At 38.6% G+C, this 24,116-nt stretch overlaps 1 protein-coding gene across 1 annotated transcript in view; it reads right to left on the bottom strand.

The window, feature by feature from the left end:
* LOC135205465 (transmembrane protease serine 9-like) overlaps positions 1 to 24,116 on the bottom strand; it is a 165,621-nt gene that overhangs the window by 14,048 nt on the left and 127,457 nt on the right. Inside the window, exon 2 of the mRNA XM_064236119.1 lies at positions 1,261 to 1,390. Coding sequence (XP_064092189.1) covers positions 1,261 to 1,390 — 130 coding nt within the window. The remainder of the gene's footprint in view (positions 1 to 1,260; positions 1,391 to 24,116) is intronic.

Raw genomic sequence — 24,116 nt, 5'->3', positions numbered from 1 at the left:
TAATCACCAGAAATAAATTCCTCTGATCCGACGTTGGCAGAGCGCGGAATCGAACTCGGGACTACCGCATCGGTAGGCGAGCGCGTAAACCACTCGTCCAACGAGGAATTAGAAGAGAGAGAGAGAGAGAGAGATTTATCATGTGTAGTAGTTCAACTTAGAGGAAAGATGTATTTGAAATGCAGGCCGGAGAAAGCATTTTAACGGCAGTAAACAGTAAACCGCCTGAAACGCGATATGAACAAAACATATGTGGAGAGAAATTAATTGATAATAAACACGATGAGGATAAAATCTTTCATTTCAACTATGTTTGTTATGTCAGTATCTGGAATAATCATATTCACGATGTAATCAGCAATAATTATAATTCAAGCAACAGTTATGAAGACGTTATAATTCTAATAAGTATGATAACTGTAACGGAAGTGATGAAAATGATCAAATTAAGATAGGTTTTAAATTCCATACAAGATATAGTAAAAACTTACATTGTCTCCAGCACTATAGAGTGTCAGTATACCTTATAACCATCAAAACCGACCGTTCCTCAATAACATTACATGGCGGCGATTAGTCAGAAGAATAACGTTATACATCGACACAGACCTTCTTCGGTATCGTATCGTTAACTGTCCTGTTTATCTTTCCATACGATAAACAGATTTTTTTTTTTTGCCTCACCTCTCATAAAAATAGCATACTTCCTCAGTCATAAAAATTCAAATCTTACGTTCAACAATATTACACTAAACCATACATAATACAGTACCTACACATATTCATTATACTGCATGACATAACGGACACTCAAAGCGACGGCATGAGTTCATCAACCTGCCCTCATTTTTATCGCCCTCATTTCTCCTGGTCAAGTCCTCCTAGAGCAGTGTTTCTTAAACTTTCTTGTGCAGCAGACCCATTCTCTTGTAGCGGACCCCTTATTATGATCATTTCCCTCTTGGGTTTCAAAGTGTTTTCAGGGCATAATGTATAGTACTAAAATTGCTACTGAATTATTTATGAATGGCTTATCTTCAACATAAATGTTTACATTTGACTTAAAATAACTTTCACAACATTATTAATTTTGCAATTTTGCACCTAAATTTGAGTGAACTTATAAACAATACCGCTTCCTCCTCACATTATTCTGAGGACCCCTTGGGGTCCGTGGACCAAACTTTAAGAAACACTGTCCTAGAGTCAGTTCATGTTGCTAAGATACAGGACGCGAGTCAAACGTCGACAGGGCCTCACCCAAGTTCTTTATCCCAACACGCCGTGGGAGATATGGCAAGGTCGTCCCTGGACTTGTGGTCCTCAGCCTCCCCCGGCGCACGCAACCGATTCAGCACGATGGTTGGGCCCCTCACAGCCACTCCCAGGCCTGAAAGAGACAACACACGTATCAATACACTCACACTCATTTCTAGAGGGTAGCGATATGCTAGAATGAATGCCTCCATCGAGTATCATCGCTCAGTGTGTCTGAGTGACTGGGTCGACTCGGAAGGATCAAATGGTTATCGTTGGCCCTCTTCCAAAGCAACCACCAACGCACAGGGGCCTCTTACCCAAGCTGACCACTTATTGGGTGGCATAGGGTGTTTGTTGGCCCCTGTGGAAATCAACCACTGTTCAGTCGCCATTCATTGTGTAGGTCTTCTTTAACCTTTATCATTATTATCATCATTACTAAAATCTAATATAAAACAGACTGCAATGTGCACTCATGCTCGTTTTTCCAGTGCAACAACAATAGTACACACACACACACAAACATATATATATATATATTATATGTATATATATATAATATTAAAATATATATATATACACATATCTATCTATCTATCTATCTATCTATCTATCTATCAATATATATATCATATATATATTTCTATCTATCTATCTATCCTATCTATCTATCTATCTATCTATCTATTAATATCTATATATATATATATATTTATGTTTTAATTAATATAATATGTTTATATTTATGCATTAATCATGCTCCATATCTTCACGATTCAGTTACACACACACGCATATATATATATATATATATATATATATATATAGTATATATATAATATACATATATATATATATATATATAATATATATATATATATATATATATATATATATATATATATATATAAGAGAGAGAGAGAGAGAAGAGAGAGAGAGAGAGAGAGAGAGAGAGAGAGAGCGTGGGGGAATTTGAGTCGACTGAGAATCGGAAGGTTATTGCCCCCTTGATAAAATAAAAAGGGCATTTAATGTTGCATATATTAAAAAAAATCGCATTCCTGATATCACGATTTTTTTTTGACAGCATTGCCTTTCCCGTCTTATAAATATTTCTTTTAAGAAATATTTTTGCATATTCCAAAATTCCTAATTACACAATGCACGTTCACCAGAAATTTTTATTTTGGAATCTTTTCAAATAAATGTGATTTTAGAATAAAATATCTTTATGCGACATAATTCTTAATAACAAAATAAATTTTTGCAAGCACAAATATTTGTTTATTAAGACAAGTTTCTGACGTTATATTAAAATTTTCTGTATGTCAGTGGCCTTCTAAAAATAATAGTAAATTTGAATACAGTTATTTCAGCAACAATGAGAAATACTGAATTTAGTGCGTCATACTGGGCACATACCCACACGCACATCACCGAACATATATGGAAATGTCATGCAAAGCAAACCAACCAACCACTTTGTACTCGTAAATCTGAAAGAAAGTACACAGCTCGTATTTTGGGACGAAGTTATGCTACTTCGAAACAAAGTTAATCTTCTTCTCTTCTTCTTCCCCACCGCTCTAACTACATTAAGGGGTCGGTTGCCTGATCGTCATTAATAGCCCTTGTTACTGCACAGACACCCTGGGAACTATGAGGTCATTCAGCGCTGAAACGGAAATTGACGACGAAAAGTTTGAAAGGTGCAACAACAGCAGGGGAAAACCTCAAAGCAGTTGCACTACGAATCAGTTGTTAGGAGAGGGTGGAAAGTAAGATGGAGGAAAGAGAATATGGAAGAAGGTACAGTAAAAGAAACGAACAAAATAGGCAGATACTGAAATACCTCGCAGTTTCAGGCTTCGATGTTTCTTCCCCGTACTTGTTACTTGTGTTATGAATGCACAGTTGAGAGAGAGAGAGAGAGAGAGAGAGAGAGATCCTGGTTCAACACTTCATAAAATATTTCAAGAACAAGTTATCTAATCCTTTTTAACCGTTCAGACCTCAGCCTTGAACTCTTACGAAAATCACAGGCTGTCCAACCGACGAACCAAGCCTTGATCACAAGTCACATTAATCAAAGTGTTATCATTTCAGAGAGAGAGAGAGAGAGAGAGAGAGAGAGAGAGAGAGAGAGAGAGAGAGAGAGGGGGTATAGGATTTTGGGCTAGAAATTCATTTTTCAGACCCTCATTACACACACACACACACACACACACGAATTGATATACGGTATAGGATTTTGGGGCTGAAATTCGTTTTTCATAACCTAATGAGAGAGAGAGAGAGAGAGAGAGAGAGAGAGAGAGAGAGAGAGAGAGAGAGAGAGAGAACCGAAAAATTATCTAGAATATTTGGGCCCGAAGTTTATTTTTCAAATCTTCTCATTACAGAGAGACAAAGTCGTACCATTAAAATAATGCCATTCCTCTCAGCGACTTGCTTAAGACCCTGGGGTCTTCGTGAGCCCCTGTCGGCTCAGGAGAGGAAAGCCCTTTGGGGTGGGGGTGTAGGGGGTGTGGCCTTAATGGTCGTGTCCTGAGAAGGCCCTCGCCGGCGTTATTCACGGACAACTGCTTGTTATTCACCTCAAACCGGTTGCTTTATTTTCGTCCTCACGCGACATTGTGGAAATATGTATTCGTGTGGGGCTCTCTCTCTCTCTCTCTCTCTCTCTCTCTTCTCTCCTCTTCCTTCTTATTATTGTTATTATATAATAATATAGTAAACAATCTGATCATCATCCTACTTCTTCTTCTTCTTCTTCTTCTTTCTTCTTCTTCTTCTTCTTCTTCTTATTATTATTATTATTATTATTATTATACGTATATTCGTATAAAATAGTAAGCAATCCTACGCCATGCACCACCAGTCTACTCCATTTCCCTTTTCTGTACATTTCAACACCATTTCGCTAAATTTGGATTTTACCTACAAATATCATACGGCAATAAACTTTATTTTCTTTTTTCAAATACCTGTAAATCATCCCAGATCAAATCCTAATGTCGACAACAATAAGGCATCAGTGACCGAAGGTATTGTAACGCAAGTTTGAGCGCTTTAATCGATCATGATAAAATTTATAATTATGAGAAAAAAATATTTTTTTTTTACTAATTTCAAGCAAAAATAATTCAATGCTTCACTCACATTAAGTAACATCCTACTGCTTCGATATAATGATATCACAATGACACGGAGCAATATGGCTCATTGTTATTGCGCACCTTATGGTACGAAAAGCATCCTCAAAATCTGTCATATAAAGGACCCTCTACGTATGAAGAACTTTACCCAAGGATCATTAGCAAAGGATAAATATATTATCGATGCTATATTCATTCTTCCACTCCAGGGTAAACAAGACAATATAACCCTTTCCGCTTTTTGACCTTTAAATGTCAAATATAAATTTTATATAATACTGATATGAAAATCGTATAAACATCGTACAGTCATGGCTAAAACTTTATAAGCAATAAAACACAAATCAGACTGAAGGGTATATCACGCCTGGTGCGTTGCATGATGCTTAGTGGTTCTTGCACAATTTTACAAGACGGGGCTTGGTATTTGAGAGCACCAGAAAATCCCAGCTCGCATGTTATGGCAAAAGGCATTTCATAGCTTTTTCAGCAAGCTCAAGATGTTTATTTCTTGCGAAGGTCCAGAATTCTCATGATAAACAAGCAAGAAATGTCATTTTCATGACCCATCATTCAACACTTCCACGAGTTCCTGTTGAGCATTCAACTCGAGTTGTGAACCTGGCCCAGCTACACAAGATTTATTTACCAAGAATTGTCGGAGTCTGGAAGTATATAATCTCTGAAGAAGCCTTGCATAAAAGCCAGATGGGTATGATACTGTCTGCACAAGGGGCAATACATTCGTGGTATTATTATTATTATTATTATTATTATTATTATTATTATTATTATTCAGAAGGTGAAACTTATTCACATGGAACAAGCCCACACGGGCCATAGTCTTAAAATTGAAGCCTCCACAGAATATGATGTTCGTTAGGAAGAAGTACGACGAGGTAAAGGGAAATATAGAACGAAGAGACCCCACCTGTTAAAAAAGAAAAAAAAAAAAAAAAAAAACTTAACAAACATAGAAAAACTTCCGAGTGAATGCATGAACCTTATCTCGCCCATAATAAAATAATGTAGAATTCACGGCCTTTCATGATCTGGAATTGCACAGTGAGATATTACTAGACCTCTGGTTAATATTCTGACGTCATTATCCTTGATTCACACTCAACATTTGCGCAGGTTTGACTTCTATGAGGAAAGAGAGATGGAGAGCTTTCTTGGCAGCGCCTACTTCCCTACACATGACCCAGAGCCTCCCCGTGGTATATAATCAGCGCCCTCCGGCTGTTATGAGGAAAGCCACGAAAAATCAGCACCTTGATGCTCATGTCTCGAACATTCAAGATATGGATATCAAAGTTTCCTAAGTGAAGCGTTCACAGTAAATTACATATAAAAATCTATTTTCAGTCAGTTACATATATAACATTTATCTTATCAAACACTGTCATAGATTACGGCTACTTTAAATAAAAATGTTCACTGGAATTCGATCAAACTTATTTTCCTTAAAATATCAGTTTAGAAAATCCGACAAAGAAGCACAGCCTGCTTACAGTTTTTTTTTCTTTCTTTTTTTATAAAGAAAATGCAAATAAAATATCTCAGGGGGAGTGAAGACATTCAGTGTCATTGTATGAATTCAGTTTAAGAAAACGAAAAAAAAGACTTATCATTTTATCATTTTTCGTCAAAAGCCTCGTATTACCATTTACATTTGTTCTGCCGGGGGTTAAGCTAAGTCTAAGACAATGAAAGAGTCAGTGATAAGAATCTATGACATATGAACAACCTCTTGACCAAACCCACAATGCCAAGCTTTCAAAATCAGGGAAAAATTAAAACTGAATGTCCTTCTAACGTTCAGATGTCCTGTTGCCTCGAACCTGTCTACGTTACGTACCCCTAGTCTCCCTCTTCCGGACCACAAAGGGGGCTCGGACCCCAGTTAGGGAACCCTCTCTAACCCTGTCTGACCTTGAGTTTTTTTTATTGTGTCAGAAAAGTTGCCGAAGAATAATATGCAAGTATTCCAAACGAGGCAAGAAGTTAGTCGTTGCCTGTTTGAACTAGGAATTCACATGAAAACCTGTATTGGTCAAAACATAACGCCTACGATATTTTTTCTAATGATACTTGGTTTAGGAAAATATTTTAATGTTTCATCGGAATCGACAACATAACTGGTGCTCTGGGATTTAGGTTTTTGCAATATGACTCTACTGTGGTTGCTAATTTCGAAACTCAGCCTGCGAAATGTCCAAATAAATTTATGGACAAGATCATAAAACAAAGAATATGAATCAGGAGAGTAATGTAAGCATTACGAACACATGTCCACACTCAGCTAGAATATGAACATAAGGTCATAGGAACACAAAGCAAGAAAAAACGCTGTATTAGTTACACAAATCAGCTGAAAATGAAGGCCACCCGCCCCCTGCCCCCGCCCCCATCTGAGACGCAAGCAGTGGAAAGAGATAAACGATGCCTGTTGCAACGCCGTCGTAAGTCACCTTCATTTGGTACTGGACTGGGAGTTGCAATCTCACGTGACCCCAGGGCGCATTTTCAGGGATGGAGGAAGGACCGGCGTTTGATCAAGAAGAAGGACGTCACACCAATGACCTGTTGCGGGGGCCGGGAAGGGCGTTGCGTCATACCCGTTCACCTAAGAGATGAACCAAGGTCAGGCAAGGTTAAACAAGCGCTGGCTGTCAAGAAACCCCGTCAGATTTGTCTCCCCAAAGGAAACCTTATCTGGGTTCTCTCCTCAAAGGCCACTTTAGACAAAAACGTAACCGCAGGAAGTCTTAAGAGAACATCCCCCTCGAAGACAACGATATCAGAACCTCCTCCCTGAAGGGAATCCTTATGAGGCTTCTAAAAAAAAGAAGTCATTACTCTTTTTTTCTTAGGAAACTTACAAAAGTCCTACCCGAAAATAAACCTTACTTTCAATCTCTACATAGGAAACCTGAAGAGAGTCTTCCTCCAAGAAAACACTATCAGAGCCTCCCCAAAAGTGACCTCAGGTGAGCCTTCACTTTGCAGAAAAAAAATTAAGAACGCAATCAAAGAAAATGTTCAGAAGACATCCCAATCCTCATGAAGAATCTTAAGAGAACCTACCTCAAGGAAACCTTACCGGAATCTACTCCTCAGAAGAGTGAAGACTTGTTTGAAATTGCTCGGTGGCTAACAACACAGTTCCAGCATCCTCGAGGGGGGAGTAACTCTACAGGATTAATAGGGACCTCCCAACGGTCAAGTTTTAATAGAACAGCACCTCATTTTCAGAATTCCCAAGTGGATAAAATAATGCCAGTAATAAGGGGGCAACGGCACATCATTTCGACGAAATTCCAAAAAAAGCGCCAGCGACCTTCTCATACAGAATGAGCCGTTACTGTATAAATATCAAACGTTCAACCAACTTGTAGTTTTCCTAATGGAATCCCGAGCGGGAATTCCCCTCGAGAGCAAAACGGTCCCAACCCTCCCCTGCTTCATCTTTCTGCCTCTAAGACAACGGTAATTATAGCATTCACAAAAAAAAGATAATGGGTAGGTAATTCTTAAATGCGGACTAAATGACTAGCCGTTTGATCTCCACCTCTGCGTCCTTAAGTTAAGGAGTGGCTGGGTTGTTCCCTTGCCTGAATTAGGTAGCGCGCGCAAGAGATGTCAGGAGGGTTCGCGCTTTGGCGTTAGCTGACGCCTCTGGAAATTGGGAGAGTGCAGCCTGGACATAAATGCTAAACGAGGTGCAGAGCGAAAGAGTAACAGAACACACAATCTCAGGGAGAGAGAGAGAGAGAGAGAAGTATGGAGAGATTGATCCTTTTCGTTTCGATTCGTCACTTGATCACTCTGCCTCTGAGCGTCAGGGTTTAGCCTCCACGGCACCACAAATCTTGCCTATTGCTTTCGATTGAATGGGATCTTTGAAAGCTCAATTCAGCAGATTAATGATTAAAAAAGTCTTCCGGGCAAAGAATGATTCAATTCAAATCAACCACACAAACAGACCTTTTTATTGTTTTTACACAACGGACGCCGTAGACGACAATTTGTGGTATTAAAAACATAACGGGTCAGCAAGAATTGCCTCATGAAAATTCTAATAGCAAATGACTCATTACTTTTCGAAAACTGGGTAAGAATCAAATCTGGACAACACTTTTCAAGCTGCCATTAAAATCCATCTATTTACATACTTGTATATGCGTGTGTGTATAACTGAATCACGAAAATTTGGAACGTGATGAATATATAAATAAAGGCAGATGCCACGAAGGAAAGTGAAACAATGGAGTACCACTGCAAGGCCTTTCGATCTCTTGTCCTTAACTAGGCAGACTCAGGCAAGAAGTCGAAAGACCTTGCAGCGGTAGCTACTCCATTGTTTTAATTTCCTTCGTGGCCTTTGTCTTTATATATATATATATATATATATATATATATATATATAATATATATATATATATATTTTATATATTTATGTAATTAGTTAAGGAGGTCACTTTAAGTATACAATATCTGCTATGATCGAACACAATCTAGTCTCATTATAAGGAAAAATAATCTAGATCTACCATATAATTATTTAAATAATAATTAATTAAGGCGCCATTCAGTGTCTGTGTTGAAAATGAACCCTATCCAATTATCTATAATGATTCAGTTTCTTTACAATGCCCCGCCCTCTTTTACAATCAATTAAAGCTCTCCCAATTAACTCTGTTTAACTTCAAATTTGGTTATCAGATAAAATACTGCCAAATTGCCCTCGGCGCAGCTAGTATATCAATTGTTTGTTGAAGGAGGCTGGGGTGTGTGTGTATTACGGGGGTGGGGGTGGGGCTGGGTGGGGAGGGGTGTTAAGTTTTTCTTGTTGCAAATTTCATTCTAAAAAAAAATTCCATAAAATGCCACTCATACCTCGTCACTGTTTGCCAAGCACAGAACATTTATTTCTGCTTTTTTGACCGAAGGGCAGACCTGGGTCACTCATGGAGGACTATTCACCCCTGTACAGGTGGGTGCGACTCTCGAAATAATTATCAAGAAGTCTAAATAGACCAAAAACGCCCAAAGGGCTCTCTCACAGGCTAAAAGCATGTATATAGAGAGAAGTGACTTGAATTTCCAGGTCTGCCTAATCGAAAACAACCATTCCAATGACAAACCTCCCCATACAGGCAAGGAGAGCCGTTCCAAGAAAGAAGAAGAGAAGGACTGTATTTCTTGTCTTTATCACATCACGGAATTCTGTTCTGGGTAAGGTTGCTTTGCAAATTACCCGCCTTTCCGTTCGTATATACTATATAATGATAATAACAATTAACCAACCAAAACTTCTTTCAGTTTTCTTCTGAAGATGAAAACAGGAACCCACAAGATTATTGAGTATAACTTGTTTAATTGTAAGTAAAAAAAAATACTATGTAAATACAAGTAAACAAGTTATACTCGATAATCTTGTGGGTTTCCGTTCAATAATAATAATAATAATAATAATAATAATAATAATAATAATAATAATAATAATACCATGGGACACCAGAGTAGAGAAAGAAAGGGAAAATACGAGAAGTACCAAGACCTGAAAATCGAAATAAGAAGGCTATGGGATATGGCATTAGAAATTGCAACCATAACCATAGGAACACTTTTGGCACGATCCCAAGACCCCTGAAAAGGAACCTGGAAAAACCAGATGCTGAAGTAGCTCCAGGAGTCATGTAGAGGAGCGTGCTACTGGAAACACCACACATTGTGAGGAAAGTGATGGACTCCTAAGGAGGCAGGATGCAATCCGGAACCCCGCACTATAAAAACCACCCAGTCGAATTGGATGACTGAGGAAAAAAAGTAATAATTAGAATAAATAAGGAGGCAATGGGAAACCCTCTGACGGAGCAATACGTGAATAATAATGAAAAAAATAATAATAATACAAAACCAGTAGCCTTTTCGTATAGTGGTTTTGATACCGCTCATAAAATCTGACCTTTTTTTAGGATACAAGGAATCTTTTTGATGCACAACTCATGAAGAATATGACCTTCACGATGGCGATTGAAATTCACAATAAATTGCTCCTGATTAACATATTACCTGATAATTTCCTCCTGACTTATAACTCCCGGGATAAAGAAATCGATCTCTTACGTAACAGCAACTATACCCAAACTAAATATAAAATTACTCTGATAAAATCAAAACATTCGTGGACTCTGTTATATAAATGTGAGATTTAGAAGATGGAGATCATATTTATATTGCTATCTCTCCGCTCCCATGCGCGCAATTACCGGAGATATCGAGTCGCGAGAAACACGCTTTTCAACAAACTGAGTACGCGGGGTCGAGCTGTAACTCGAGAGCTTAAATCCTCGATGTTAACACTATCAGATTTCACCCGCGGGGAAGATCATGCCTGTCCCGAATTCCCTCGCTTTTTTCGAAGGCCACCTCCTCTTTTAAGAGTCATGCTTTAATGGCTTCGTTTTAGTTTTCTCGACAAGAAAACTGTCGTGCCGACTTTGTCTGTCTGTCCGTTATTCTGTCCTCAGATCTAAACAACTACTGAGGCTTTAGGGCTGCGACTAGGCATTTCGATCATCCACACACGATGTCTCCTCGGATGGACTAACAAATCTTTGAGACATCCTAATCCTTGCAATCCTCCAATCATCACACAACCCTCTAGCTTCAGAAGTTTTTTTTTTAAATCTACGGTTCAAGTTAGCCATGGATCGTCCATCTGGCAGCGCTTTCCGGAGGCATGAGACGTACCCTCACTCTATCGGACGGTTGGATCTCGTGAGCGACTGAAAAGTCATCGGTCGAAGCTGACGGTTTTATACAGACAGCATTATAAGTTGTACAGAAAACTCGTTTCGTCTAAAAACCGCCAAACATACAATAAGAGATATATACTTTGGTCCATGGAGAATAAGATAAATTACCCTCCAGATAATATATAGCTCATTCCCATTGATGCCACAGATTTATAGTGATTTTATCCTGCTTGAGAGAGAGAGAGAGAGAGAGAGAGAGAGAGAGAGAGAGAGAGAGAGAGATCAATTAACTCAACAACTCCGAATAAATCTAATGAATTAAAATGCATAGTTTTAAACACCTATTTAAGTATAGCTACTACAAAGACAAGCGTATTAATCACTCAGAACATTTATAATATTTAAGAAGTATGAATAAAACTAAATAAGTAAATACATAACTTCCTATAAAACAGAAGTGTTAAAAAAAAGCCAGCACAGCTATTGCACGCTTAAGCGTTCAAATGTTTATGACCGGGGCGTGAAAGGCGCTTAACTATTTATTCCTTTGCTCGCTCTCAGTACAATTACTTTTCTTGGGAGGATAATACTCTTAGTGGAATTAGAAGAGCTGAATGGTCACTCTTTATTGCAGAACTTTCATAAAGAACCGGTCAACAAAAATATAGTCATATGGAGAGTTGAAACTGACTGAAAATTCTTTGCCCTAAAAAAAAAAAAGGGAAAAAACTAAATGAAAGAAACAGGCGTATAAACAGTTTTGCATCCAAAATTGCAATATACTAGATTTTCAGTGATATATAGTTTGCCTGTCTCTGCCAGGTATGAAGTAAAGCGTCTAGAAAAAACTTGGAGAGAGAGAGAGAGAGAGAGAGAGAGAGAGAGAGAGATGTCTTGTATATGTTGTATTAGCCTCTATCTATAAATGACGTAATGAAATATACAAATTATAACGAAATAGATGAACAAAAGTATGTCATAACAATAATATAGCATATCATACTTATTTTGATATATAAACACAAACACCTTAAACCTAACTTAATTTTTTTTGTCAAGGAGCCTCTATTCAATTTATGACAAACGTTTAAAGTAATAAATCTTAATATGCCACATCTATGTGTCCCTGGGATCCACGAGATTGGTTTGCAAATGAGGCAACTGTTAAACTCAAAAGGTTAATCAACACACCAGCGATAATATTAGTCAAGTGTGAACGATAAACAATAAGTATCATCACGAATGTAACAACGGCGCATCTTCCATTTTTCATATGACCTCATGAATAAGACTTTACACGGCAAAAATATCTTGCTAATTAAATAATTTCTTTATTCACTTATGAATGAATTTTTTACCACCATATTACGATTACCGTATCGAATATGATAACAGTGCATCTTACATCTACATGAGGTCATGTCTAAGGATTTGCATAGTAAAAAAAATTCTCGCTAATTAAGGTTTTTTTTATTATTATTAATTTGAAGACTGAATTTTTACCGCGTTAAAACGAGTGGCCTCTTGAAAGCTCCAAGTGAAAATGATGAGTTCACAACGAAAAACAACGAAAACAACTTACAGTACAAAAGAATCGTTTACAATATCAAAAAAAGATAAGTTTATATGCATATAACAGAAGACTTTATCCAGTCATGCATACTCCAATACTAAACTGTTAAAGGGCAAAGGTATTGCATTTCTGAATTGTGGAACTCTTCTATTTTCTTAACTTCTTTAAATGTAACTGAAGGCTAAAGCATTTGCGTGCTATTTTAAATAAGGAGACACATTAGATTAACTATACGACCGCCCTTTATTGACCATGGGTGAACCAACGACTGTGCTACGCTTGACCTTCTACCTTTTCTTCACTCGACCAAGAATCTCAGGAGAGAGAGAGAGAGAGAGAGAGAGAGAGAGAGAGAGAGAGAGAGAGAGAGAGAGAGATTTATGGAATTTTTTGAACTAATACTCAGGTTTCAAAAAGTTGATTCATATTCCCTCCTTGTGGGAAATTAACACTTTTAAAACTTTATTCTGAGTACTGACCATTTTAAAGCACTAACGTTAACTCGGGGAAATAAAGATGGTTCCCATCCAATTACGACCATATCTAACAATACCTTTCTTCATCTCGATTTTACAAGATCTAATGACGGAAATGGGATAAACCTTACAAGCTGATCACCGAAGAATAAAGATGTTCAGTAAGCCGGCAACGTGGTAACAGACTTGATGTACTATAACGTTCGTCTCGGTTCCCTTAAGAACCTATATACCCCTGAATATGTCGACGGTTCCCTTAAGAAGTTATACCCCTGAATATGTCGACATCGCCCAGTAACGTATCTCCCTCAGAACTTAGACCACAAAGCAGCCAGCAAAGAACAGACAGAGGACTATAGATCGCTACTAAAGATACCACAGAGCAACATCAGATAGGTTGTGCTGACAACACCACAGGGTTTTCCACAAAATAAATCTTTGCGAATCCATATGAATTCATGTTGAGAGAGAGAGAGAGAGAGAGAGAGAGAGAGAGAGAAGAGAGAGAGAGAGAGAGAATTCCACCTTACACATTCCCAATAACTGGAAAAACTAACAGGACTCTATATGCAGTGGCGAGGCTCCAGCTTTACCTGGTTTTATCGAATTGGCATTTCTGGTTCTGCAGGTCTGCCCTCACCTGTCGACTCCCTCAATAAAGGACTAGGTCAGACGAAAGGGCGGATCCTAGCAACACAAAAGGGCAGCAGGGTATCGGTCAACTGACTACTTCGTGTATCAAGGTCCTGGATCCTACATAGGACGCTACGAGGAGGTAACAGTATCCCTGGATGCTGCTTAATAATGACGACACGAATCCGGTATTCTTTCCATTATTTCCAGCAGGGCTGATTCCCAACAACCAATTTTGCTCGGTTTTAATTAAGATGACCTGGTTCAATGCAGCAGTAATTCACCCCAACCATTGGCTATCACAATAAACACTCTAAATAAAATTGTAGAACGACATCCAGTCCTTGGTAACGAGTTCCTTCTTGGTGCAGATGCCCCTACCCCCCCGGCCCCCCCCCGCCCCCCCCCCCCCCGCCCTAACAATTCCAGTTTACGGCCTGTTTGATTTTTTCTCCCCTTTGTTTTTCATTTGCCTCAGGGGTCACTCACAAGTAACCTCTTTTCTTTCTTGTTGCTCCCTCTTGTATCTATGGGTCTCCTAATGACCTTGTGGAAACGGCGCTGCTGTGTCCTTGTAATTCTCAACGCCTGTCACTATCGAAGAAACGATTTACATAAGTCGTTAGGGATAAGGATGTTAACCCCACGCTGAGTCGACTGGCTGCGATCGAAATAGCCACTGACAAAAAAAAAAAAAAAAAAAAAAATAAAAAATTATCCTAAGTTTTTTTCGGCGCAATCTGGTTTCCTGGACAAAGCACATAATGTTGTAGGAGCCACGATCCATGAAACTTTCAGCCACGTCCCGGTGGTGGCCTGTCAATTAACGTTGCCAGACGCACTTTCATGGCTAACTTTAACCTTAAATAAGATAAAAACTACTGAGGCTAGAGGGCTGCAATTTGGTATGTTTAATGATTGGAGGCTGGATGAGCAACATAACAATTTGCAGCCTCATTAGTTTTTAAGATCTGAGGGTGGCCAGAAAAAGTGCGGACAGGAGAGAGAGAGAGAGAGAGAGAGAGAGAGAGGAGACCTTACCTTACCTTACAGACCTTACATCTTGTTCGGGTTGCCCTAGGTCTCTCAGTGTGAGGCACCTCTAATGTCTACCAGAGAATTGCTAATGCATCTTCCGGTATATTTTGCATCTTCCAATCTTGGATGGTCTGGGTGATACAGGCTTAGATATTTGTCGAGCTTATTCTTAAACACATCTACGCTCACTCCTGATATATTCCTCAGATGAGCTGGCAACGCATTGAATAGACGCTGCATTCTCGATGCTGGTGCGTAGTGGATTAATGTCCTGTGTGCTTTCCTTTGTTTTCCTGGTATAGTTTTGGGCACTATTAATCTACCTCTGCTTGCTCTTTCTGATATTTTTTAGCTCCATGATGTTTTCGGCAATTCCTTCTATCTGTTTCCATGCCTGTATTATCATGTAGCGTTCTCTTCTCCTTTCTAGACTATATAATTTTAAAAATTGTAGTCTTTCCCAGTAGTCAAGATCCTTAACTTCTTCTATTTTTAAGCTGTAAGGACCTTTGTACACTCTATTTGTGCAATATCCTTTTGGTAGAAAGAGAGAGAGAGAGAGAGAGAGAGAGAGAGAGAGAGAGAGAGTTTTCTGATTGATCTCATTCTGTTTTTCTTGGAACATTCATTTAAAAGCATTATGGTTTTTTTTTATTTAGTGACCAATTCTCATAGCCCTATTTTCTTTGCAAGTTAATCATCTTATAGACTGTTTTCATTGGACCTCTATGTTAGTCTTATTAGCTTTTCATGTCGGTTTTCGTCTGTTAGTTTATGCTTGGTCCACATTAATGCGTGCCTATTTCAATAATAATAATAATAATAATAATAATAATAATAATAATAATAATAATAATAATAATAATAATCTATGAAAAATAATTCAAGAAGCTTTTAAAAAATATGACCATGTTTTATTTGTACCTACTTAACGCATAAGTGTTAATACCGACATCCTTTATTCAACATCAATAAACGTCAAAAAACTTCTACATCCTGAAATATATAGAATTTCCTGAACATTATCAGCACTGGGGAACTAAAACAGCACTCGGTCGCTACCTGAGGAATATTGTCTTGTTAGTCCAGTCTTTATTATCATGTGTGTGCTTACCCAGCCATTAAGCTTGGGTTGGACCCTTTATTGCACTGCGCTCGTAAAATTATCTTCTCGTAATTGCTGGCATAAGCTACTTATAGGCTGTAATATGTAAATAACTTAAAATTGTTAAAAATGAGTTCTTTCAAATATACATGCATTAAGCTACAAATGTCCTTTGATATCCCATTCGCTCTACCTCGGAATTAATATATTTTCATTTACGTTCACCGAAGGGGAATTTTTTAGTTGATAATGATTTCGTCATCTCGTGGGTTCGAACCACCGCCAAACGGACACACACACACACACATATATATATATATATATGTATATATATATACTATAATATATATATATATTAAGATCTATATAATATATTAGAATAATATTTATATTATGACTCCGGTAAAAAAATGTTCTGTTACAATAAAATTCCATCTAATAAAAGGAGCTCATAAAACGCCAAAAATATAGAGAGAAAATACCATATTTCAGAGGCTGCTGTCTTTCTCTTCAGGTAGATGAAGAGAGAGACAACAGTCTCTGAAATATAGTATTTTCTCTCTATATTTTGGGCGTTTTTTTTGAGCTCCTTTTATCAGATATATGTATATATATATATATATATATATATATATATATATATATATATGTATATAATATATGAATTTGGGTATAATTTAAACATATATAGCTAATAGCATATTTGGGCAATGCCAGTAAATGGATGCTGAGCAATGAGTGTATGCAAATGCAAATATATATATATATATATATATATATATATATATATATATATATATATAATATATATAATCTATATATATATCATATATATATATATATATATATATATATATATATATCACAAAACAAATGAATATACAAGCCTTCCATTACATAAATTAGGAATTTCTTGGAAGGATGGACAAGTTTTGAACCAGTTAACCCCAGGGATAACAAAGGGGGAAGGATGGGTTTGGAAGGAGGGAGAGGGGGTGTTGAGAGACAATTATCTAAAGGGGGAGGGGTACTCTCAGAGGGAGGAGGAGTATTGTTCCAGGGAGGGAGGGGGAGGGACGTCTTAACACGAGGGAATAGGGAAGGAGAAGAAGGGAGTGACTTATCAAAGGGAGGGGAAGAGGTATTCCATTAAAGAGGAGGAATATTCCCCCAGGATATTCCCGGAGCCATTCCAACGAGGGAGTTGTATTCCTGTATTCCAAGATGAACAGAAGGGGGGTAGGGGGAAGGACGGGGTGCATTACAGGGTGGGAACACATCCCCAAGGACAACTACAACTGGTACCGGTACCTGGAAGGTGATGTAGCCCCTCCAACCTTCCGGTACCCAAGTAACACCAAATCCACCACCACACAACCCCCAACAAACCGCTTTTCACCCTCCCCAAACACCCCGCCACCCCCCTAAACCCCACCAACCATCTGTTACGGTTCTGTTGCTCTTCAACTGACATGTGCCCAAAATCACCAGTCTCTCTCTCTCTCTCTCTCTCTCTCTCTCTCTCTCTGTAATGAGGGTCTGAAAAATAAATTTCAGCCCCAAAATCCTTTACCTTTATATTAATTCTCTCTCTCTCTCTCTCTCATCCCGTCAGTATTTTACAAGAATTATATTCCAGTGAAAGTTTCTTTGCTACTTTGTCATGTCTTCAACCTCTCTCTCTCTCTCTCTCTCTCTCTCTCTCTCTCTCTCTCTCTCACAGTTTATATGGACTATTCTATAAAAATTTCTTTGGTGCTTTTCAAACTCTACAATAATACTCTCTCTCTCTCTCTCTCTCTCTCTCTCTCTCTCTCTCCCCTCTCTCCCTGTTTGTACAGACTATTCCATGAAGATTTCTCTGGTACTTTTCAAACTCTAACGGATAACTCTCTCTCTCTCTCTCTCTCTCTCTCTCTCTCTCTCTCTGTCAAAACATCGGTAACAATAATTCTTCCCCGTGGAAGCTTAGCGACTTATCTGAATGACGTCCTTAGGACCTAATTCATTCGCGATGACATCTCTGAAGGCACTCTAACGGCATTGTTTAGACAATCAGCTTACCTACGACGACCGTAACTGGTTTATGATGGCACTCGAGAGACCAGACTGATAAGGCCTCTCTATGTCTCTATGTCATGTCGCGGCGGGATACGTCCATATAACACGGCCATATATATAAGTATGTATATATATATATATATATATATATATATATATATATATATAAGATATATATAATATATATGTAGGTATGTATGAATGTATATATATATATATATATATATATATATATATATATATAGATATAATATTATTATTATTATATATATATATTATATATATATATATATACATGAATAACTTGATCACGAAGTATATAAAACGTGATGCTATGTATAAATAAAGGTTTTTTGCCACGAAGGAAAAAATGAAAAAACGAGTTGGCCGAGTACTCTCGGTCCTATTCGGACCCTTTACCGAAAGTACTCGGCCAACTCGTTTTTTCATTTTTTCCTTCGTGGCAAAAAACCTTTATTTATATATATATATATATATATATATGAGGAATTCTTAAGCAAGCACAGTATTTGATCGTTGAAGAAACCAGAGAAGGAGAAAAATCCTACCAGCAGAGGGAGAAGAATGACAATAGCAGCTGCTAAAAATGCAAACTACTTATGAGCTCCGACAAAAGCATGACCACACACTTATCGACAAAGGGGAATGGCAAAAGAATAAGTAATAATTGTATGACAGGACTCCAAAGAAGTTAAATCGTCAGGCTGAATGATAAAAAGGAGGACACGCATTTGATAAATATGTGTAAGTAAACAGACTGAATAACTGAAATGTCAAATTATATATGACGCAATATAAAAATGAATAATACTCAACTTCTGCAATAAAAAATATTAATAAATTAAAGACATACTAAAATTGCATAAAATCTGAAAATGAATACTAGTACATTTCAAAATCTGACTATAAAATATCGTCTCAGATGGTTAAGCCGAGTTTAGAGATGTCCACTCCAAGCCTATTATACCCTTGAACGCTTTACCACAATTGTGGGCCGCCATCTGCCAAGGACCCATGATGGGATATGTCAGCTTAAACTAACCTGACCACTACTAAGAAACAAGTAAGAGATGCACCGAAGTCTCTTCTGTTCTGCGTATAATCAATGCCACTGAAAATAGATCTATCTTTCGGTAGTCTCGGTATAATGCCGTATGAGCCGTGGCCCATGAAACATTAACCACGGCCCAGTTTTGGGAGGGGCTTCTAGCGTTGCCAGACGCATGATTATGGCTAACTTTAACCTTACATAAAATAAAAACTACTGAAGCCAGATGGCTGCAATTTGGTATGTGTGATGATTGGTGGGTGGATGATCAAGATACCAATTTGCAGTCCTCTAGCCTCAGTAATTTTCAAGATCTGGGGCCGAGCGGAGGGACAGACAAAGCCGACACAACAAAAAAGGTGATTCCAAAATTACACTCAACGCAATAAGGTAAATACTGACCTCAACATCCGCGAATAAACAAACGGAGGAAAATTGCGAGGAAACAAAAGACGTCCAATATTTACGAAAGCATCCGAGGGATACAAGTCGATCTTTTGCAAAGTTGGCGACCCTTTGTCCTGTCATCTTGCGAGAGCGCATTCCGAAGGACAACAGGGATGTGCACAACAAAACTATAAGTGGCCTGCAGGGAATTCCCCCCAGAGAGAGAGAGAGAGAGAGAGAGAGAGAGAGAGAGAGAGAGAGAGATGCTATGGTTGGAACGATTTGTTTTTGTTTACGAGACGTCTATCACAACAAGACCCACTAAACGTCAGGTTGAATTTCACCTAAGATTGGTTATGTTTATGACATGGAGAAGTTTTTTTTTTTTTCAACTGATTCCCATTAGGACGAGTGTGTTACGAGCACAGGTTTTGCAGCTATTAAAGAGTAATCGTCATTATGTAGAGGTCTTAAAAACAAATGTAGTAGAAAATAGTCCCAAATTAAGGTTTCTTTGAAGCTGGGTTTATAGGTTGAGAGTAAACAGAAGGTTGGAAGATATCTCCAAGAATGAAACGAGAGGGAACGAATCAGTACTCAATAAGAGTATCCTAGATTTTGCCTAACGAATGCGGGAAGAAATTTCCTCACGTGTGCTACGTGAAGGGCGTAAGAGCTTGAAGGGAACAGAGCAACTCTCTAAGCACAACCTATCTTCTATAATAATAAAATACGAGAGAATCTGATTTTGTATGTCCTTCCCGAGGTGATAGTATGGGAGACATAACACAGCCAACCACACCCCCTGTAAACCGGTTTGTCCGCCGCGGGTGGGGGCGAGGTAGGTATGGGAGCGAGAGACATGCACCCTCCTCCTGCAAGCCTGTTTGTCCGCCCTGGGTTAGCTATGGGATCGGGAGAGTGGGGTAGACAGCAGCCCCGGGTTCTAGCGTGCGCCAACAAGCTCTTGATGCAATAAACGCGAATATGAACGGCACTAAAAAGTGTTAAAAATTAAGACACAGTAAACTTAGCATTTATGCTCGCATGATACTGAAATTTACGCTAACCACAATCCATGATTGGATCGCCAGAAACTGACCTTGTCTGCAGTGAATGGTTACGTATAACGATTTCTCACAATACCATATAAAACTAAAAGGCCAGTTGGGACTTGTACCAGCCATGCCTTCTGAGTAAATATAACTTTGGTATGAACTATACTCTGTTTTTTTTCATCTGTCCATCCGCCTGTGGTGTTTTTGTATGGTAACACTGCGTCCCGGGCTTTAGATACTTACGTTATGTGGAAGTTTTAGGTAAATAAAAGGATATCTGAGTGTACATTTGCAACTGAAAAGTGTTTTAATAATTTACTGTATGCGAATTACACCGTTAATATTCGAAACAGGATATTATTATAATCGTTGAATGTAACTATCTAAAGCCCGGGACGCAGTGTTACCATACAAAAACACCACAGGCGGATGGACAGATGAAAAAAAAAAAGAGTATAGTGTCCTTTATGATAAACCAGCATCAAAAAGTGTCTTATATGGTCCGGATTACACTGGATTTTAGACGGTACAAAATTGAAAGGCGAAATTCAGTGTTGTTTGTGAACTATATATTTTGCCTGTTAGTCAGTGAGGTCCCGAGTTCTGCTTTTCTCCCCAATTTTGTTTCTTCCCATTTGGACTGAAAGATTTTGCCAAACTTCAAACGCGAGCTCAAAATGGTCGCCATCAAATGAAGGACAAAAATATACTAGGCTTGTCCCAACACATTTCGACGGAAAACCTCAAACCTTCGGAAATACGAACAAATGTTTAATTATAGCAAGTGTACCGGACGGACAACTCTACTTACGTAAGTCAAGGCTCGGGAAGTGGCTGAAAGATATTTACAGTTTATACGTTCAACCCTTTTTATCAATAAACGAACTAAAAACATGAGAGATGTCTACTTCAAAAAGAAATTGTTCGAAAAGGTAACTAACCAGCATCGCATCATCATATACCGTTATGTAAATATCTTTTTTTATAGAGATTTACATAAAGTTGTAAAAAGAAAAGAAGTCAGTGTAAACACATACAGTAACTCATAGAGACCAACAAATGAAACACTTGGGTTCAAGTCACGATCGAAGGAATACCATGATGCCTAAGGACAAGGGAACTAGATTTATGTTAAATCGGAAAATTTACAGTAAGATATCTCTAGTCTTCTTAATAAAGGAACAATGATTTGATGCTCTTACGGGTCCTGTGTATGAGGCCAGACAGCAACGGCTGGAAAAAGGCTTCCTTGGCCATCCAATTGTTTTAATATCAAGAATACAAATTGCTGCGCGCGTGTGTGTGAGAGAGAGAGAGAGAGAGAGAGAGAGAGAGAGAGAGAGAGAGAGAGAGATGACAAGATCGCCCAGTATCAAAACTGGGCTACAATGGTGACTTTGGGTCAGATCAAAGATAACTTCATGAATATTTTTCTGTGGGTGTCATGGTGACCAGATAAACCCGAGCACTGACGTCCTTATCACGTTGGTTATGATTTACAATTGCTGACTTGTTCATTAAGAATTCACGGACGATGCGTTCTCACGACGAAGGCGAAGTTGCTAAAAATAATCTTACTGGCCAAGAATGGAATGCAGATCTACTATACCCTGCCTCTGATGTCTATAAAGTTAAAAAAATAACATTTCAACAAACCTATCCAAACTTGGGTGGGTCTACGGGAGAACTTGTATAAGATGATGTCTGACTCGGAGGAACTTGGAAACTTGAATCGATGAATTACTTTATATGATTAAGGATTTAAAATCAATTTGGCACGCATTAGAACCAACAAAAGCAGAAGAAAATAAGGGAACGGAGACAGATAACACTTTAACATTTAAGAAGACCTCGTTAACGAACAGAAAAGTACTACTGAACATCAGAGAGGCTGAAGAAAGAAAATCTTACTTAAAAGATCTTGTTAGTGAGCAGAAAAGTACTACTGAACATCAGAGACAACAGAAGAATCAAATACTTGACAAAAGACCTTGTCAATGAGCAGAACATTACTACTGAATATCAGAGAGGCAGATGAAAGAAAATCTTACCAAACAAAAGACCCGGTTAATGAGCAGAAAATTACTACTGAACACTAGAGGGCACAAGATAGAAATTCCTACTCAACACATACTCACTGAACTGTCCTTACAGCACACCCAGGCGACCAATAAATCAGGTGAGTGACGCCCACAAGGGAATGAGAGAGAGAGAGAGAGAGAGAGAGAGAGAGAGAGAGAGAGAGATTATGCAATGATATTGTTGAGGAAGGGGGGCTGGGGAATGAATTTTCTGCCTAATCACTCCGTCAAACAGGGAGGGGAAATGCCGATGATTCGTCCCTATCCCCAGCTTCGAATAATTGCGTGGTATGGCAATCCCGCCTCCGGCAATCGCTCAACCTTCCTCGCGACTAGTCAACTCTGATAAAGGCGTTCGTCGATTGCTATTAAGATATCAGGATGTGCAATTGATCGTCCCCGCATTACTGACACGCTTCCTAAAGAGAGAGAGAGAGAGAGAGAGAGAAGGACTTCTACTACTTCACCTCCCTAAATGAACCCTCCTTGGCTCTGGCCTCGCCCTCAGTATCAAGGGTCCCCCTCTCCCCAACCCCACCTTCTCTCATGACATCTTGGAAGAATATCATATATCAACAGCTCTGGAAGGTCTCTCACATACGTATCTAAGCAAGAAGAACCATTAATCTCGCCCTAGAGCAAGTGGTGACGTGGCTGAGAGAGAGAGAGAGAGAGAGAGAGAGCAAGAACCTTGGAAGGAGGCTATCCACCTCGCCTGGGATAGATATTCAAACGACCTGTTTTGCCCTTGGAGATCCTTCGCAGAAGAGTAGGAGGACCAACCAGCCGGGCGGACGGCCACGTGACCCAGGGTTATAATTCTATTGGTCATAATCAGGGGAACTGGCCACGTATAAGGGATGAGATTTTACCGGCCCAAGGAGACCGGTTATGTTCAAAGGAAATGTTTTCTGGAAGGTTACTTTGAATTTGGGGAGAGTGGAACGGTCGAATTTTTTTTTTTTTTTTTTTCTTCGGTATGAGTTGGTATTTACGTGCATACGTAACTGTATGAAACACACACGAGCAGAGAGAGAGAGAGAGAGAGAGAGAGAGAGAGAGAGAGAGAGAGAGAGAGACAAAATACTCCATTAATTTTATGTTCACCGAGTAATCGCTATAATCGACTGGAACGAGAGATCTAATTTTCCCCTTACTTCTCTTCATCTCGATCACTGTTATTGTCGAAGGCAATTGCTGAACTTTTCAAAGTTATGTGCGTTCTATGTTAGGTTCGTAATTGAGCATTATGTTCACACTTTAATTTCCGTGTTATCTGCCATTGATTTATACTCATACTGTTCGACATTATCATTAAAGGTAAGAATTTGACAAACGGCATATGTGGTCGTTTTACTTATGGGATACCGAAACGGAGGCGGGTAGACATGGCAGCAATTATATGTTTTTTTTCCTCTGAAGCAACAATAATAAATAAATAAATAAATAA

The sequence above is a fragment of the Macrobrachium nipponense genome, chromosome 24 (genome assembly GCF_015104395.2).
Source record: "Macrobrachium nipponense isolate FS-2020 chromosome 24, ASM1510439v2, whole genome shotgun sequence".
Classification (NCBI taxonomy): Eukaryota; Metazoa; Arthropoda; class Malacostraca; order Decapoda; family Palaemonidae; genus Macrobrachium; species Macrobrachium nipponense.
Note: the sequence above shows the minus strand (reverse complement) of the source record. Positions and strands in the feature narration are given on the sequence as shown.